At 43.7% G+C, this 15335-nt stretch overlaps 1 protein-coding gene across 1 annotated transcript in view; it reads right to left on the reverse strand.

The window, feature by feature from the left end:
- DKK3 (dickkopf WNT signaling pathway inhibitor 3) overlaps nucleotides 1–15335 on the reverse strand; it is a 50306-nt gene that overhangs the window by 23962 nt on the left and 11009 nt on the right. The window contains exon 3 of the mRNA XM_007955209.2: nucleotides 13786–13869. Within this exon, the coding sequence (XP_007953400.1) occupies nucleotides 13786–13869 (84 nt within the window). The remainder of the gene's footprint in view (nucleotides 1–13785; nucleotides 13870–15335) is intronic.

Genomic DNA, 15335 nt, shown 5'->3' on the forward strand with positions numbered 1-15335 from the left:
TCTAAACATAACACCAAAGGCAAAAACTTTAAAAGGAAAACGTAGTTATTCAACCACATGCACAAAAATTTCTCCTGTGAAAATATATCAAGAGATAAAAATACCTCCCAAAGATTTTTTGGGGCTTTCCTTAAAAAAAAAAAAAAAAAAGATGAAGAAAATATAACAACACACAACAAAAATGAAGTTGTTTTCCTCTGTGAAGTCACTTCCCCGGCCTAGGGCCAGCGCTCTGGCAGGGAACCGTCCTGGGTTTTACTCCGGGCCTCTAATGAGCTTCCAAACCCTCAGCTCTGGTCCTTTTCCTACCCTTAGCAATTATTCACCCACAACTCCCTGTCTCCCCACCACACACACCAAACACTACCCATAAAATTCTTCCACAGTGAGGACTCAAAGAGGCTTCTAGAATTTTAAATTTTTCAAGTTGAATCATTTACATTAATGAGCCTAGAAAAAGCCTTAATATGTTTCAGCCGTGGAGAAACATACGGTTTCACCTCATTTTGCTTGCAACAAGCCATGTCTTATTTTGCTTCACCTTTGCATAATAGCCGGGAACAAAGAAAGCTCCAGCAATAAGGGAAGGTGGTGTGAGCACATCCAGGTTTCCTGCCACAGACACCCTGAAGCCACTCGTCCTTGCAGACTCTTATGTGCGCCAGCATAGGGAATCCAGCCAGGCCACGGGGGCGACTCCAACTCTCTAAGCCAGAGACCCAGGCCAAGGGCTACAAAAAGGATTCCCTCCCTGCACTGTGGGCCTCCCATGGTGGGCTTCCTTTCTCAGTTCTTGCTGTTCGAGCTTAGGTGAGTCATTTAAGCTTTCTGGGCCTCAGTTTCCTTTCCTGTAAAATGGGATTGGTAAAACCTAACCAATGACACTGTTATGGAAGACTAAAGGTGATAAATGTGCCCAAATATCATGGCATGTAGCAGCTGTCCAATAACTATTAGTGACCTGCTCATGTGACCCTTTGCAATGCAGTGTTGGGGGGTAGAAAGAGTTTAGGCTTTGGAGGGAGATAGACTTGTTCCCAAATCTGAACTCTGCCACTTACCAGTTGTGTGACTTTGGCAAATCATTTACCCTCTCTAATTTAACTTCTTTATCTTTAACCCTTTATGACCCAGGAGACATATAGTACCTACCTACATCTTCCTACTCTAGGGTTTATTGGGAGCTCTGGTGGCATAGTGCCTAAGGCATTTGATGCTCACCGGAAGGCTGGTGGTTCAAAATCACCAGCCACTCCTCAGAAGGAAGATTGGGTGATCTACTTCCGTAATGGTACCGCCTCTGAAACCCAAGGAGGGGATGCTTTGAGTCAGCTCCGATTCCATAGCAGTGAGTTTGGTTTTGGTTTTTTCAGTTTAGGGTTTAATGGGCAACTGTTTTCCCACTGATAGTGCATGCATTTCTCAGGAGGGGACTTATATAACTTTGAAACAGAAGGAATGTGTGTGTGCTGCAAATTACTGTTTTTGCAGGATTTTATGAAGAGATGTATCCTGGAATTATGAATTTTGCAAAACTTTTTTGTCTTTTGGCTTTTTTACTGGGAGATAATCCTTATATTTCTGGGTTCCTGTGCATTATTTGGAAATTATCTTTCTCAAGATGATTCCATGTTTGTTCAAATACACTATTTTCAAATGCCCTATATTGTATGTTTCTGTCAAGGGATCCAGAAGGTTGTGCATAGTCCAGAGGGACAAGTGTCTCCCATTAATTTTGCACCCCCCCATCCAGGGGAACATGTGTCCCAAATAATTTTACCCTGAGTCCAAAGTAACATGTATGTCCCATGTAATCCCACCTCAAAACCCAGAGGGCCACATGTGTCCCACATAATATGTATCAAAATCCAAATTTCATAATACAATTTTAGCAATGCTCCTTATGGTAGTTATGTGTCAACTTGGCTGGGCCTGATTCTGAGTGGCTGGCATCTGGATATAGTTATTCCCTATGGTGAGATTGATAATCAACCCTATGGTGGAATCTATTGGAGCAGTTGAGTACCTGCCTTAGGGACGTAGTCTTCTTCCAGTATATAAGAAGCAGCTTTAAGGAAGGTTTCTAGTTTCTGGCATGCATGGACCCTGCATGAACCCGAGTCTTCATTTAGCAGCCTGCCATGTTTCCTGCTGCTCTTGGGACTATCTCAAGATTTGAACTAGTGGCCTGCTGTGTTGCTGGTAATATTGGGAATATGCCATTTTATTTGCTGACCTCGGGCTTATTAGTCCCAGCAGTCAGCAGCTGCCTGAGTCAAAGGACACCTCCAGCTCCAGTGGGCTAGGAGCAAGAGGCAGAGCTGAAGCTCAGGGTCAAGGAGCTTTCATCCAGCCCCTAGTACTTGGAACTTTGAACTCAGACTTCTAGCCTCCAAAACTTGAAGAAAATAAACTCCTGTATGCTAAAGCCATTCACTTGTGTTGTTTCTATTAGAGTGGCATGAAACAACCAAAAGCACTCCTTGGTTCAGCATGCTTTCCACTAATGAAAACACATAGTATTAATCAAAAATTCAAAGCAGGAAATAATTGAGTCATGAAAGCATTAAGTTGGGCTAGTATTCTGTTTTAGGTGAGTGGTAAAGATTAAATAGCTTATATGACATGGTCCCAAATATTGCTGGCTCACAGTATGTGCTCAGCAAATGTTATCTTTCTCTCATCTTCCAAATCTCAAGAAAGCTGGTGGGAGAAGATGAGCAGCTGTGCCTGAGGCTATCTTTGATTTGACCTTTCTGCTATAGGACGCATGGTCCCTCTGGGAAAGCAGGACCCTACAGACATCACAGGGAAAATCAGGACCCTGGAAGCAATGGAAAAAGTAAAAGAGAAACTTGTGCCTGAGAGGTTGAGCTTAGGGCCTGCTGCTGTCCTGGCCTGAGAAGGATGCAGTCTGCCTTTGTCCACCTTAAGCCACCTGGAGACTTCAAGAACAGGCTCTCCTCCATATGCAAGCCCAAGATGCTTTTCCATCCTGACCACTACCCATGAGGCAGTGGGGCTCAATACCTTGTATACTTGCTTCCTCTTCTGGGAGAACCTGAATTATGAGAACATGGAAAATGCAGGCTGTTTTCACTGTGGCTGTATTTTCCACATCACATTAAAATGCCAGTGGCCAACCTCTTCAGGCATAAGTGCATGCCACCCACTTAAAACATCCTTGTTTAGAATGTTCCTCTTCAAGGGCAGCAAGTCTGATACCCAATCAATGGCCAGAGCAAAAGAAAGTGGGTGTGACATTCCACTGTTCCCTAATCCCCTTCTCTGATATCCCCTCCCAGTGACCCCAAGGGACTTTGCCATTCCTGGAAAAGGAAGATGCCTATGTTCAGGTCCACAAAGTTGTCCTTTTATGATTTTTGGTTTTCCATTTGGACAGGTGGGGGAGGGCTTCTCAATGACTCTTGATATAAATGACACAAGCTGTTGCCAAGGGATGAAAGGTAGGTGACAACCTCTTCAAAACCACCCAGAATGGTTGCAAGCTTTCATGCCTTTTTTTCTATCGGATATGTATCTTTTTATTGAAATGGTCAAAACTGCTATCTGGGTTCATATTCCAGTCCTACCATTTAACTTCTCTAAACCCCAGTGTCTTCATCTATAAAATAATAACTACTTCACAGTATTTAAAAAAAAAAATTCCAAACCCACTGCCCTTGAGTTTATTCCAACTCCTAGCGACCTTACAGGGCAGAGTAGACCATCCCCATAGTGTTACCAAGGCTGTAAATCTTTATGGAAGCAGGCTGTCACATCTTTCTCCCATGGATCAGCTGATGGGTTCAAACTGACAACTTTTTGGTTAGCAGTTGAGCACTTAACCACTATGCCACCAGTATTTTAATAACACATAAAAACATTTAGCATGCAGCCTGACAAATAGGTGTTCAATAATGTAGATGAATGGATGAATGCAAGGAAAGGATCATTTTTCAAGAAAATAAAACTCATTTATATACTTGCAACTCCTTGTTGAGTCTTTTCTATAAGAGCTTTTATTTCTGCTTATGTTGCCCAATTGAATCCTTTGTCCCCCAGCTTTCATCCATTAAATTAATCCAACATGTTTACTGATCACGTAGCTGGAGTTAGACATGATTCTCAGCCCTGGATACAGAGGTGAACATGCAGACCCAGCCTAACGCTTATGGAGCTCAAAAAAGTGTCTTCTGGATACTTCTCCCGGCTGCCACTCTATGAACTTCTGATTTGCTCTCTGGGCTTGAGTCAACTCTTTCCCCATCAAACTTCATAGGCTTTCTCAGCATTGTTGTTGCCCAGACACGTGCCATCCTCACAATTGCTGTACTTGAGCCCATTGTTGCAGCCACTGTGTCGATCCATCTCGTTGAAGGTCTTCTCCTTTTTTGCTGACCCTCCACTTTACCAAGCATGATATCCTTCTCCAGGGAATGGTTCCTTCTGACAACATGACCAAAGTAGGTGAGACAAAGTCTGGCCATTCTCACTTCCAAGGAGGACTGCAGTTGCACTCCTTCCAGGGCAGATTTGTTTGTTCTGGCAGTCCATCGTATTTTCAGTATTCTTTGCCAACTATAATTCAAAGGCATCAACTCTTCTTCAGTCTTCCTTGCTCATTATCCAGCTTTCGTATGCATATGAAGAGATTGAAAATACCCTGGCCTGGGTTAGGCACACTTTAGTCCTGAAAGTGATATCTTTGCTTTTCCACACTTTAAAGAGGTCTTTTGCAGCAGATCTTCCCAGTGCAATATTGTGGTAGTTAAGTTTGTGTGTCAACTTGGCTAGGCCTGGTTGAGTGGCTGGGCAGCTGGATGTAGTATTCCTCATGATGAGACTGGTAATCAACTCCATGGTGGAATCTACTGTGAGCAGCTGAGTAGCTGCTTTAGGGAATGTGGTCTGCTTCCTGTATATAAGCAGAAGCCTTGGGGAATGGTCTCTAGCATACGGCACGCTTGAACCCTGCATGTAGCGATGTCATTGTTCAGCAGCCTGCCATGCTCTGCAGACCTTGGGACTTACAATGGATTTAAATTAATGGCCTGCCATGTGGTTTGGTAACATCAAGACTGTGCCATTTTATTTGTCGACCTTGGGCTTATTAGCCTCAGCAGCCCACAGATGCCTGAGTAAAGAGATACCTCTAGCTCCAGTGGGCCTGGAACAAGAAGCAGAGGTGAAACCCAAAGTCGAGAGGCTTTCACACAGCCCCAAGAGCCTGGCACTTTGAACACAGACTTCTAGCCTCGCAAACTGTAAGAGAATAAAGTCCTGTTTGTTCAAGCTACCCCATTTGTGGTGTATTACTGTCAGAACGGTGCTAGGTAACCAGAACAAATATGATGGCTGATTTCTTGACTGATGCTTCTGTGGGTGTTGACTGTGGATCCAAGTAAAATGAAATCTCTGACAACTTCAATATTTTCTCCGTTTATTGTGATGCTGCTTATTGGTCCAGTTATGAGGATTTTTGTTCTTTATGTTGGGGTGTAATCCATACTGAAGACTGTAGTCTTTAATCTTCATCAATAAGTGCTTCAACTCATCTTTGCTTTCAGCAAAAGAAGCCTGGTGGCAAAGTGGGTAAAGCATTTGGCTGCTAACCACAAGTTTGGTGGTTCAAACCCACCAGCTGCTCCGGAAGAAGAAGATGAAGTAATCTACTTCCATAAAGATTTACAGCCTTAGAAACCCAATGGGGTCACAATGAGTCAGAATCAACTTGATGGCAGTGGATTTGGGTTTTCTCAGCATTAGGCAGCCCATTTTGCCTCTTGTTAATCTGAGATACCACACACACACACACAAAAAAAGGTAGCAGCTTCTCTTTGCTTGTAGAAACAAGATATGCCAGGTCCAAAGTATATTAAAAACTGAACTAAACAGGAAATGAGGTCCTCGCTCTGATAGCTGCATGATTTGGAGCTTAATCATAGCTTCTCTCTCCCCTCCGCCCACCTCTGTTTCTCATCTGTAAAATGTGAAGCTTGGCCTGAAGCAGGGATGGGAAATAAGTTTCAAATAGTGTTCTTTTCCAACTGATTGTCAGTAGCTGCTTAAAGTATTATGTTGCCTCATGTTCTGAGGCTCTATTTGGCTTCATCATGAAATGACTCTGCAATCAATTAGCAACGTCTGCCATAGGCATGCCAGTTGACTCAATGTGTCACAGGAGAACTGTTCTCTATAGGGCTGATTTTTCATACATAGTTTACCAGACCTTTCTTCTGAGGCACCTCTCAGTGAACTTGAACCTCCCACCTTTCCATTAGCAACAGAATGACGCAGACAGGGAATGGCAGTGTGTGTGCCACATACTTTTATCCCTGATATAGAATTGTTCTATAACTAAACCTAAACTAAACCTGTTGTATTTGAGTGGGTTCAAACTCATAGCAACCCTATAAGACAGAGTAGAACTGCCCCACAGGGTTTCCAAGGCTGTAATCTTGATAGAGGAGCTCTGGTGGCATAGTGCCTAAGGCATTTGACTGCTAACCAGAAGGCTGATGGTTCAAGCCCACCAGCCACTCCTTGGAAGGAAGGTTGGGCAATCTACTTCTGTAGTGATATTACCTTGCAAACCCAAGGAGAGGTCGCTATGAGCCAGATCCGACTTGATGGCAGTGAATTTGGTTCTTTTGGAATCTTTATAGAAGCAGACTGCCACATCTTTCTCCCAAAGAGTGGCTTGTTGTTGTTGTTGTTGATATGTGCCATCAAGTTGGCCCCAACTCATAGCGACCCCTCCTTGGGTTGCCAAGGCAGTATCACTACGGAAGTAGATTGCCCAACCTTCCTTCCAAGGAGTAGCTGGTGGGCTTGAACCGCCAGCCTTCTGGTTAGCAGTCATGTGCCTTAGCCACTATGCTACCAGAGCTCCTCCACAGAGTGGCTAGTGGGTTCAAACTGCTGATCTTCTCATTAGAAGCTGAGCGCTTAACCACTCTGCCACCAGGGCACCTGTGAGTTACAACAGACCCTGTGATTTCTGCCATTTATAATTCTTGACTCAGTGAAATACTGTTTCATTTTATTTCTGGCACAAGACTTGACTTACACACAACCGTTTTTTTTTTCATCTATTTGGTCTAGGACTTTAATCACCATCACCTTTCAAGAACTTTCTCAGTTTAAAGTGACAGCAACCTTACAACAAAATAAATATGTTTACTGATTTATCTCATATTCAGTAAATGACTGCTTCATAGCCCCAAGGGGTCCCAAAAAGCAAGTCAGAAAGGAGACATTACATTTAATGAGCATCTACTAAGTGCCAAGTACTCTACATACATTGTCTCCAACTTCTAAAAACATCCAAGTCACTACATTATCCTTTCACAGAGCAAAAGCCAGTGCTCAGGCAGTGAGGCAAGCTGCCCAAGGAGCAAGGATTCCACCCTGTGCTAGTTCTGACTTCAATGCTATTTCTATTGCACTAGCTCTGGTGGCATAGTACCTGATGCATTAGACTGCTAGCTAGAAGGTTGATGTTTCAAACCTACCAGCCACTCCATGGAAAGAAGCCTGGGCAATCCACTTCTGTAAAGATTTACCACCTAGCGGTCACTATGAATCAGAATTGACTCGATAGCAGTGAGTCTGGGTGGGTTTTTTGTTTGTTTTAATCTTCCCTGGAAGTCCCTAGGTGGTGCACTCTGGATTACTAACTGAAAAGCTGGCAGTTCAAACCCACCCAAAGAGTCCTTGGAAGGAAGGCCTGGTGGTCTGCTTCTGAAAGTCACAGACTTGAAAACCCTACGGAGCAGTTCTACTCTGCAGCCTGGGGTTTCTCTGAGTTGGAATGAACTCGACAGCGACTAACAACAATAGATTTTAAAAAAAAAAAAAACTCACTGCTGTGGAGTTGATTTGACTCATAGCAACCCCTCTCTGGGTTTCAGAGGCGACACTGCTATGGAAGTAAATTGCTCAATCTTCCTTCCAAGGAGTGGCTGGTGGGTTTGAACTGCCAGTCTTCTGATTAGCAAGAAGGCTAACAATGCTCCCTGAAAATGTGCCTAAACGTGTTGTGTATTTTTTCCTTTCTCTTTCAAGAGGTGGAGAAAAATGAAACTGACATCAAGTCTAGACAGAACGATGAGATCTGGGCAAACATTTAGATGACTCAATCCCTATCCATCATTTCTCCTACTGGGGATGCAATTACAAGAAGTTTCCTGCCTAATTGAGAAGGTCAGCTCAACTTACCAGATTTGATACACGATTGTGAATTACATGAGAACATTAACACGGCTCTCTACACTGCCCCTCCTCCATGGAGTCCTTGGGTGGTACAAACAACTGTTCAACTACTAACCAAAAGGTTGGTGGTTCAAAGCACCCGGAGGCACCTCAGAAGACAGGCCTGGCAATCTTTCCAAAAGGTCATAGTCTTGAAAACCCTGTGCAGAGAGATTCACTCTGCACACATGGGGTCACCATGAGTTGGAATTGACTCAATGGCAACTGGTGTGGTGTGGTTTTCTGTACCTCCCCCATGCCCATTCACTGTTCTGACTCAGTTGTCTTCTCCCTTCCTTGCCTCTGACCAGGAGGAGGAGAAGACATACACAAGGCCTCTGCTGGCATTGTCCTCCGACCACTCTCTCAGGAACCCCTCCCGACCACTGGTGGGAAATAAAAAACCACCACCCAACCCTCTCCCAGGAGCCTGTGGCCATCACCTGAGCCACACAGGAGTCTGGAGTGACTGACAGAAAAGTAAGAGGCCCCTGAGGCCTGCAGGAATTCTTTTAGACCATAGTGGGTATGGGGGGACAGGTTGTCAACCTCTTAAAGGAGGGTGTGGAGAGACGAATTGATGGAGGGTCAAGAAAAGTCACATTTTTAGATTCTAGATGTGAATTCTCTCAGATGCTGCCCGAGTCTACACCCTAAATCTGGGGGAGTTTTCAGCATACTGATTAGAGGCCAGGGTCATGCTGAGAGAACTTCTTGTCAGAGAGATCAGTTTTACCTCGCAGACACCCCTCAAAGACTGTGGCTGTCACATTGCAGAGGAAACCGTTGGAGCCACAGCTGCATGTGCAGTGGGTTTGGGCACAGCTGAGGGAATTCAAGCTTAGAGAACTCATATCTTTTATAATAGACTGCAAGCAAACTGCCCTCCGCCAGGAAAAAAGATACTGTATCTTCCAAGGCTGTGTGCTATACAAATAGCCTTGAAAAGATAGGTGCTGCAGAAGAAAAGTCCTGGTGACCTGGCGATCTGCTTCCAAAAATGTAACAGCCAAGAAAACACTAGAAAGCAGTTCTACTCTGTAACACACACAATTCCAAAAACTAAACTCAATTCCACCAAGTTGATTCCTACCCGTAGCAATCCCTATTAGGTTTCTAAGGCTGTAAATCTTTACAGAAGTAGACTGCCTCATCTTTCTTCCACTGAGCAGCTAGTGACTTCGAACCACTAACTTTTTAGTTAGCAGCCAGATACCTTAATCATGGAGGGTTCTGATAATCACCACCAGAGCCTGTAACATATAAGGGCACCATAAGTCAGAAGCAACTCCATGGCTTTTTGGGTTCACTTTGGTGAACCTAGGAGCACTCTGGTTTTAGAGACTATTTTTACATTTATCTGTCTTGTACCATACCAAGTGCTCAGTGAATGTGCAAATGAATGAGTGAACTGAATGGGAATTTTGGTTACTATGGATTAAGCTCAGGCAAGCAAATAGTAACAATGTCTGACATTTACTGACGGCTTGCTCTTGTGTTCTAGGCACTCTACATATGTTTTACCTACATTATTTAAAATCCTCCTCATGGTCCTATATGGCAGGTACTTTTATTAATTCCATTTTACAAATGGAGAAACTAAGGTTTTTGTTGTTGTTGTTGTTAAGTGCCGTTGACTAAGGCTTGTTGTTGTTGTTGTTGTTTGCCATCGAGTCAGCCCCGACTCATAGCGACCCCTCCTTGGGTTTCCAAGGCAATATCACTACAGTGGTAGGATTGCCCAACCTTCCTTCCGAGGAGTGGCTGGTGGGTTTGAACCACCAGCCTTCTGGTTAGCAGTCAAGTGCTTTAGCCACTATGCTACCAGAGCTCTTAGAGTAGTTAAAGAACTGGCCCCAAAGTCACGAAGCTAATGGGCAACAGAGCTGCAATTTGAACTGATCTGCATAAGCCCAAGCTCTTCCCTCCCCCAGGGAAGCGCTCCTACCAGAAGTTGTGGAGACATTTGTTTGGAGTGTCTGTGGAGGTGCAGGCAGGAGGGGAGGGAGGAAGGAGGGAGCGCCTGTCTTTTTTTGTATTTAGCACGTGGAGACATGTCACCATCACCTATTCCCCTGCGTGACTCACAGCCCATCAAGACTCTCACATTAACACAGTGAGCTCACAGTTCCTCTTGGAACTTCACACCTTCCTAATCTCCACCCCCCACCCCCCAATGGACAGATGGTGTTTGGTTTTTGGAACAGCCTGGAATGCAAAACTGATGAGCTAAATCTGAGGAATTTTATTTGGTACAGGAGCCCTGGTGGTACAGTGGTTAGGCATTCGACTGCTAACCTTGGCTAACCAAAAGGTCAGTGGTTCAAACTCACCAGATTCTCTGTGGGAAGAAGACATGGCAATCTGTTTCTGAAAAGATTACACCCTTGGAAACCCTGTGGGGATAGTTCTACTCTGTGCTATAGGGTCGCTATAAGTCAAAATTCCACTGATGGGTTTTTGTTTGGCAGCCAAGCCCATCAGGGCTCCTTTTTGTCTGGCTATAGGCCTGTGCAAGTATACCTTCACACATGACTACCTCATAACTCACAGAATACCACTGTTCTTTTCCATAGAAACCTGTATACACCCTGCATACAACCTGGGGCTCCAGCCTGGGACTTGTCAGCACCTGGCCCAGTCCATCCTTTGTCTATATCCCTAACACCCAACCCAGTCATACCCAGACACACATAACGTGCAAACACAGGAACAGCAGCGTGAGTCAACTTGGAGTCTAGTAGCACATAGCTTCTGGCAAAACAAATTCCTCAGGGTATGAGGCAGGTCACTAGAGAATGAAATTAGTCCAAGGCTACAAAACTTTAGAGGAAACAGGACTGTGATGTTCTTAAACATATTCTCAGCTTCCAGTCAAATTCCATTATTTTTTTGTAGGCTACCAGAGGAGAAGCCAATTACAAGCCGGTTTTAAATACTTCTCACTAATACTGCACTGAACATAAAGGGCTTTAATAAACCTTGCCTTAGTAGAGTTTCACCCAATATTGTGAAACAGGGGTTATAAGAAACCAAGTCACAGAGGGCAGAATTTGTAAGCATCAGGACAGGATGTAAACCCAGGTTCACATCCTCACACCTTGTTTAGACTTCTTCCATGTGCCCAAGATTGACTGAAGGGAAAGGGCTGCATTTTCTGGAATGTGGCCTCCCCATCCACCCTCAAGCCAGCAGGACATCTCAGGAGGTAGGTCCTTTGGGAAGTGACAGTCTCTCTAGTGGGCCTATACTCACCCCTAATGGATCTCCATTAAAATAAACCCAAAATGTTTTGTTATCATGGTCAAACCAAAAACCAAATCAAGTGCCTGCAAGTCAATGCCAACTCACATCAACCCTACAGGACAGAGTAGAACTGCCCCCTACGGTTTCCAATACTGTAAATATTTATGGAGGCAGACTGCCACATCTTTCTCCCATGGAGCAGCTGGTGGGTTTGAACCACCAGCTTTTGGTCCTTTTGGTTAGCAGCCAAGTGCTTTAGTCACTGAGCCACCAGGGCTCCTCATATTATCATGGTACTTTCTGAAATTCCATTAAATTAGTAGGCTCTAGTATCAGAAACCAAGGCATAAGAAGAAAACAGCCAGTTCTGCCTGTCTTTACTCTGATGAATGAACAAGTTGGGGCCAGGGAGAACTTGAGGCCTAAAGGAGAATGAGGTCATTCAATCCACATTGTCCTCCCACATTCTTGGTTTGGCTCTCTAGGCTCTGAAGTGACAGGATGCTTACTGCTCCACGGGAAACAAACAAAAACCTTGGAACAGTTCAGCCATAGTTTGACATCCTACTTCCCCCAGGCTTCAGCACAAATAACAAAGTATTCTTACAGCAGAGAAGAAATGTGGTTTCACATTTGTTGTAGAGAATTCTACAGCTGAGAAAGCACTATCGGCACTGATCATTCTTTGAGACAAGGAAGTTGCTAGGTTATTCCAATCTCTGCTCTCTGGACATTTTTGGTAAATGTCTCTGCCTGTCGCCTCAGAAGTTTTGACCAGTATCTTGGAGTTAGTTGTGATTGAACCTGTAGGTTCACACTTGGTATGTTTCAATGGAAAAACAAAATCCCACTCTTTCATGTCTTATTCTAATGTAAAAACAGGAAGATAACAATGTGCTAAACTTTGTAGCTGTGAGCTGTGTTTTAATTAGAGGATGTGTCCCTTCAAAATGGTGCCTTGGCTAACTGGGCCAGACTTTTCAGATTTGGGGACACAGTTCTAGAAATGAAAGTTTTCCTGTATGCACAAAGGTTTATCTTCCTTCTAGCTTCCAACATGCCCCTTTCTTCCTAGCCTTCTGTACAAAATAACACAACATCAGTCAGCCTACCCACTGGCCCGTGAAGCAGGGCAGGTTGAGAGCTCTGCACAAAGCCTCCCCACAAAGACATCAGACCACATCACCATCCACTGATGCACTCAGGTGAAAGAACAGGCCACAATGTCCTTTTCCTCTTTCACATTTGAATGTAAAAACAGACCAATCCCTTGCATATAATGTGCTAAATTTTCTAGACAGACATATAGTATTATTGTCTGTAATGTTCCAAGAGCATTCTCAGGTTCCCGCACGTATTAATACACATACAGCATTAGAAGAAAGAAAAATATGGGGTCTTGGTGATTATTTTTTTAATTCATCCAGGAATTTAAAAATCTGATAATGCAGTCCCTTTTTAAGGCATTTGAAGGTTACAACAGCACATGATTTTGTCCTTGAATGGCAAGTCCCCTTTTCCCTTTAAGTGTTTTGGCAACATGTAATATATTTCAGAGGCAACTGTAAAAATCATTAAATTACAAAATGATGAAATGGGACAGTGGTGACAATAGTCTACCCTTCATACTCCTTTGAAGGCAATTTAGTCTTTACAGCTTCCTACTGAGATAAAGGAGCTCCAGGCCTCTGTAAGGTCAGTCCAGCTCACTTCTAGAAGATAACCGATAAATGACTCATTCCTATACTTATCCCATTGGGCGCTCTAATTTTATAAAAACCATCCTGCCTTTGGACCAAACAACAGGCAACTGAGTGACAGGAATAATCACAAAGGGGCCAGAGAGAATTGGGAGAACACCCTTTTCCCTTTAGGTCACTGGGTTCTGCTTAAGTTGTTCTTATCTCTAAACTGCCTGACCAGGGCTGGGATTATAAAGGGCCATACCAGAGGCTTTAGGGGATTTCAGGGGCTGATTCATCAGGCCTTGTCGCAAGGGTCCCCAGTCAATAAACCTGGAATTTCCTTGTTCTCCTTTCAAAGCTAAGATGGGGTCATGCAAATGACAACTGCATTTCTCTGTTGTCTCTGATGCAGAAGTGCATGGAGGCATAGCTTTTACCAGTCTGTTCAGATATCTAAGAATACAGTCAAATGTTAGTAGAAATGAGGCAGAAGAGGTGTTCAAGAGTCAGCCACCTTCTTCCCATGGTCTGAAGTCTGGGTCACCTTTGGTAGACCAAACAAGGTGTGAGGGTGGGGTGGGGAGGGGGAACAACTTACGTGGTTCCTCTTGACATCTTCATCTCCCATGGATGTAATAACAGTCTCTGAAAAGACTGTTTGTCCGGTCTGGTTGTTGGTTATCTATAGTAGAAAAGGTATAGTGAAGGTAAAATAGAAGGAGTTCTGGGCAATTCCCATGCGTGGGTTTTTTTTTTTTTTTTTTTTTTTTTTTTTCATTTTATGAAGCAAGACCATCTGGCCAAGTAGACAGAATGCTACTCTTCCTTTTCTTTCTGAATTCCACCAACAGCTGTCAGATGGATAGCTTCCCCTTGGCACAGGGATAAGAAGTATTCATGGAGTCTACCTCATGGGGTTGTTATTGGGAGATGACGAGGCCCCTATAGAGCACTCAGCCCAGTGCCTGACCCCCAGCAAATGCTCAACAGCATTAGCTATTTTTGTCATTCATGATGCTCATCACTTGAAACTCAGGGTCAACTTTCTTTCAATAACTACAGCTCTGGGTGTCAGTCAAATATCTTTTACGGGAAGCAAGCAGGTCTTAGTTACAGCTTCTCCACTACTAATTTTGGTGAACTCTTTTATGAGAGATTTATCCTAATATTCCTTTCTCTGTCCTCTGCTCTCTGTCTGATTCTGTAACCAGGTGCAGGCACCTGGAAGCTTAACCCTAGAATCTTGCTCCATCAAAGGCCATCTCTAATATTTGAATTGGTAAGGAAGAGTAGAAAGGATGGTGACCCAAAAGTTAGGAGGTTTCATGTTCTTTCCGCCCTGGCTCATGTGCCAATAACCCAGAACAAGTAAGTTCTCACCTGAGTCCCATTTTTTTCATTCTAGATCATCTTTAAAATCTCTGCCAACTCTCATACCACAGGAGTTTACAGCCAGAAACAAAGTGAAAACTGTTAGCCTAATTTGCAGTAGTAGATCAAAATCCAGTTCTGAAGGTCAGGCCAGGTCCTCATCACCAAGCTTTTGTCTAAGTCATTCCTCTCCCCATAATTATACAACATATTTCTTCTCTATACTAACTTTCTACAGGTTTGACTGATGTTATATTAAAAAAAAAAAAAACTTACACTCTGCTACGTATGAGTTAGGGGACTTCTCAGAGGCTTTATTATGCCAGTGTGCTTTTATGTATATCCAGAAGGAGAAAAGATACAGATTTCTCCAAATACGTTTCACCACAACTGAGCCCCCTTTTCATGAAGCATTGCACAGGACCAGTGCTCATGGAACCCAGCTGAGAAATACTGTATTTTGCTGTTGACATAATTGTACGATAGTAACAACAGAAAGAGCCTTGGTGGCTCATGGTTAAGTACCCAACTGCGAACCAGAAAGTTAGCAGTTCAAACCCTCCAGAAGCTCTGTGGGAGAGACTTGGTGATGTCTTTCCGTAAGAAATAAGAAAACCCTATAGGACAGTTCTACTCTTTCATATGAGATCACAGAGTTGGAACTAACACAGCAGCACCCAACAACAATAGAGATAACAATAACAATTTGCTATAGCACTGTATAGGAGCTCTGGTAGCATAGTGCCTAAGGCACTTGACTGCTAACCAGAAGGCTGG

The sequence above is a fragment of the Orycteropus afer genome, unplaced genomic scaffold (genome assembly GCF_000298275.1).
Source record: "Orycteropus afer afer isolate SDZICR_OR568_19922 unplaced genomic scaffold, OryAfe1.0 scaffold00014, whole genome shotgun sequence".
In the NCBI taxonomy this organism is placed as follows: Eukaryota; Metazoa; Chordata; class Mammalia; order Tubulidentata; family Orycteropodidae; genus Orycteropus; species Orycteropus afer.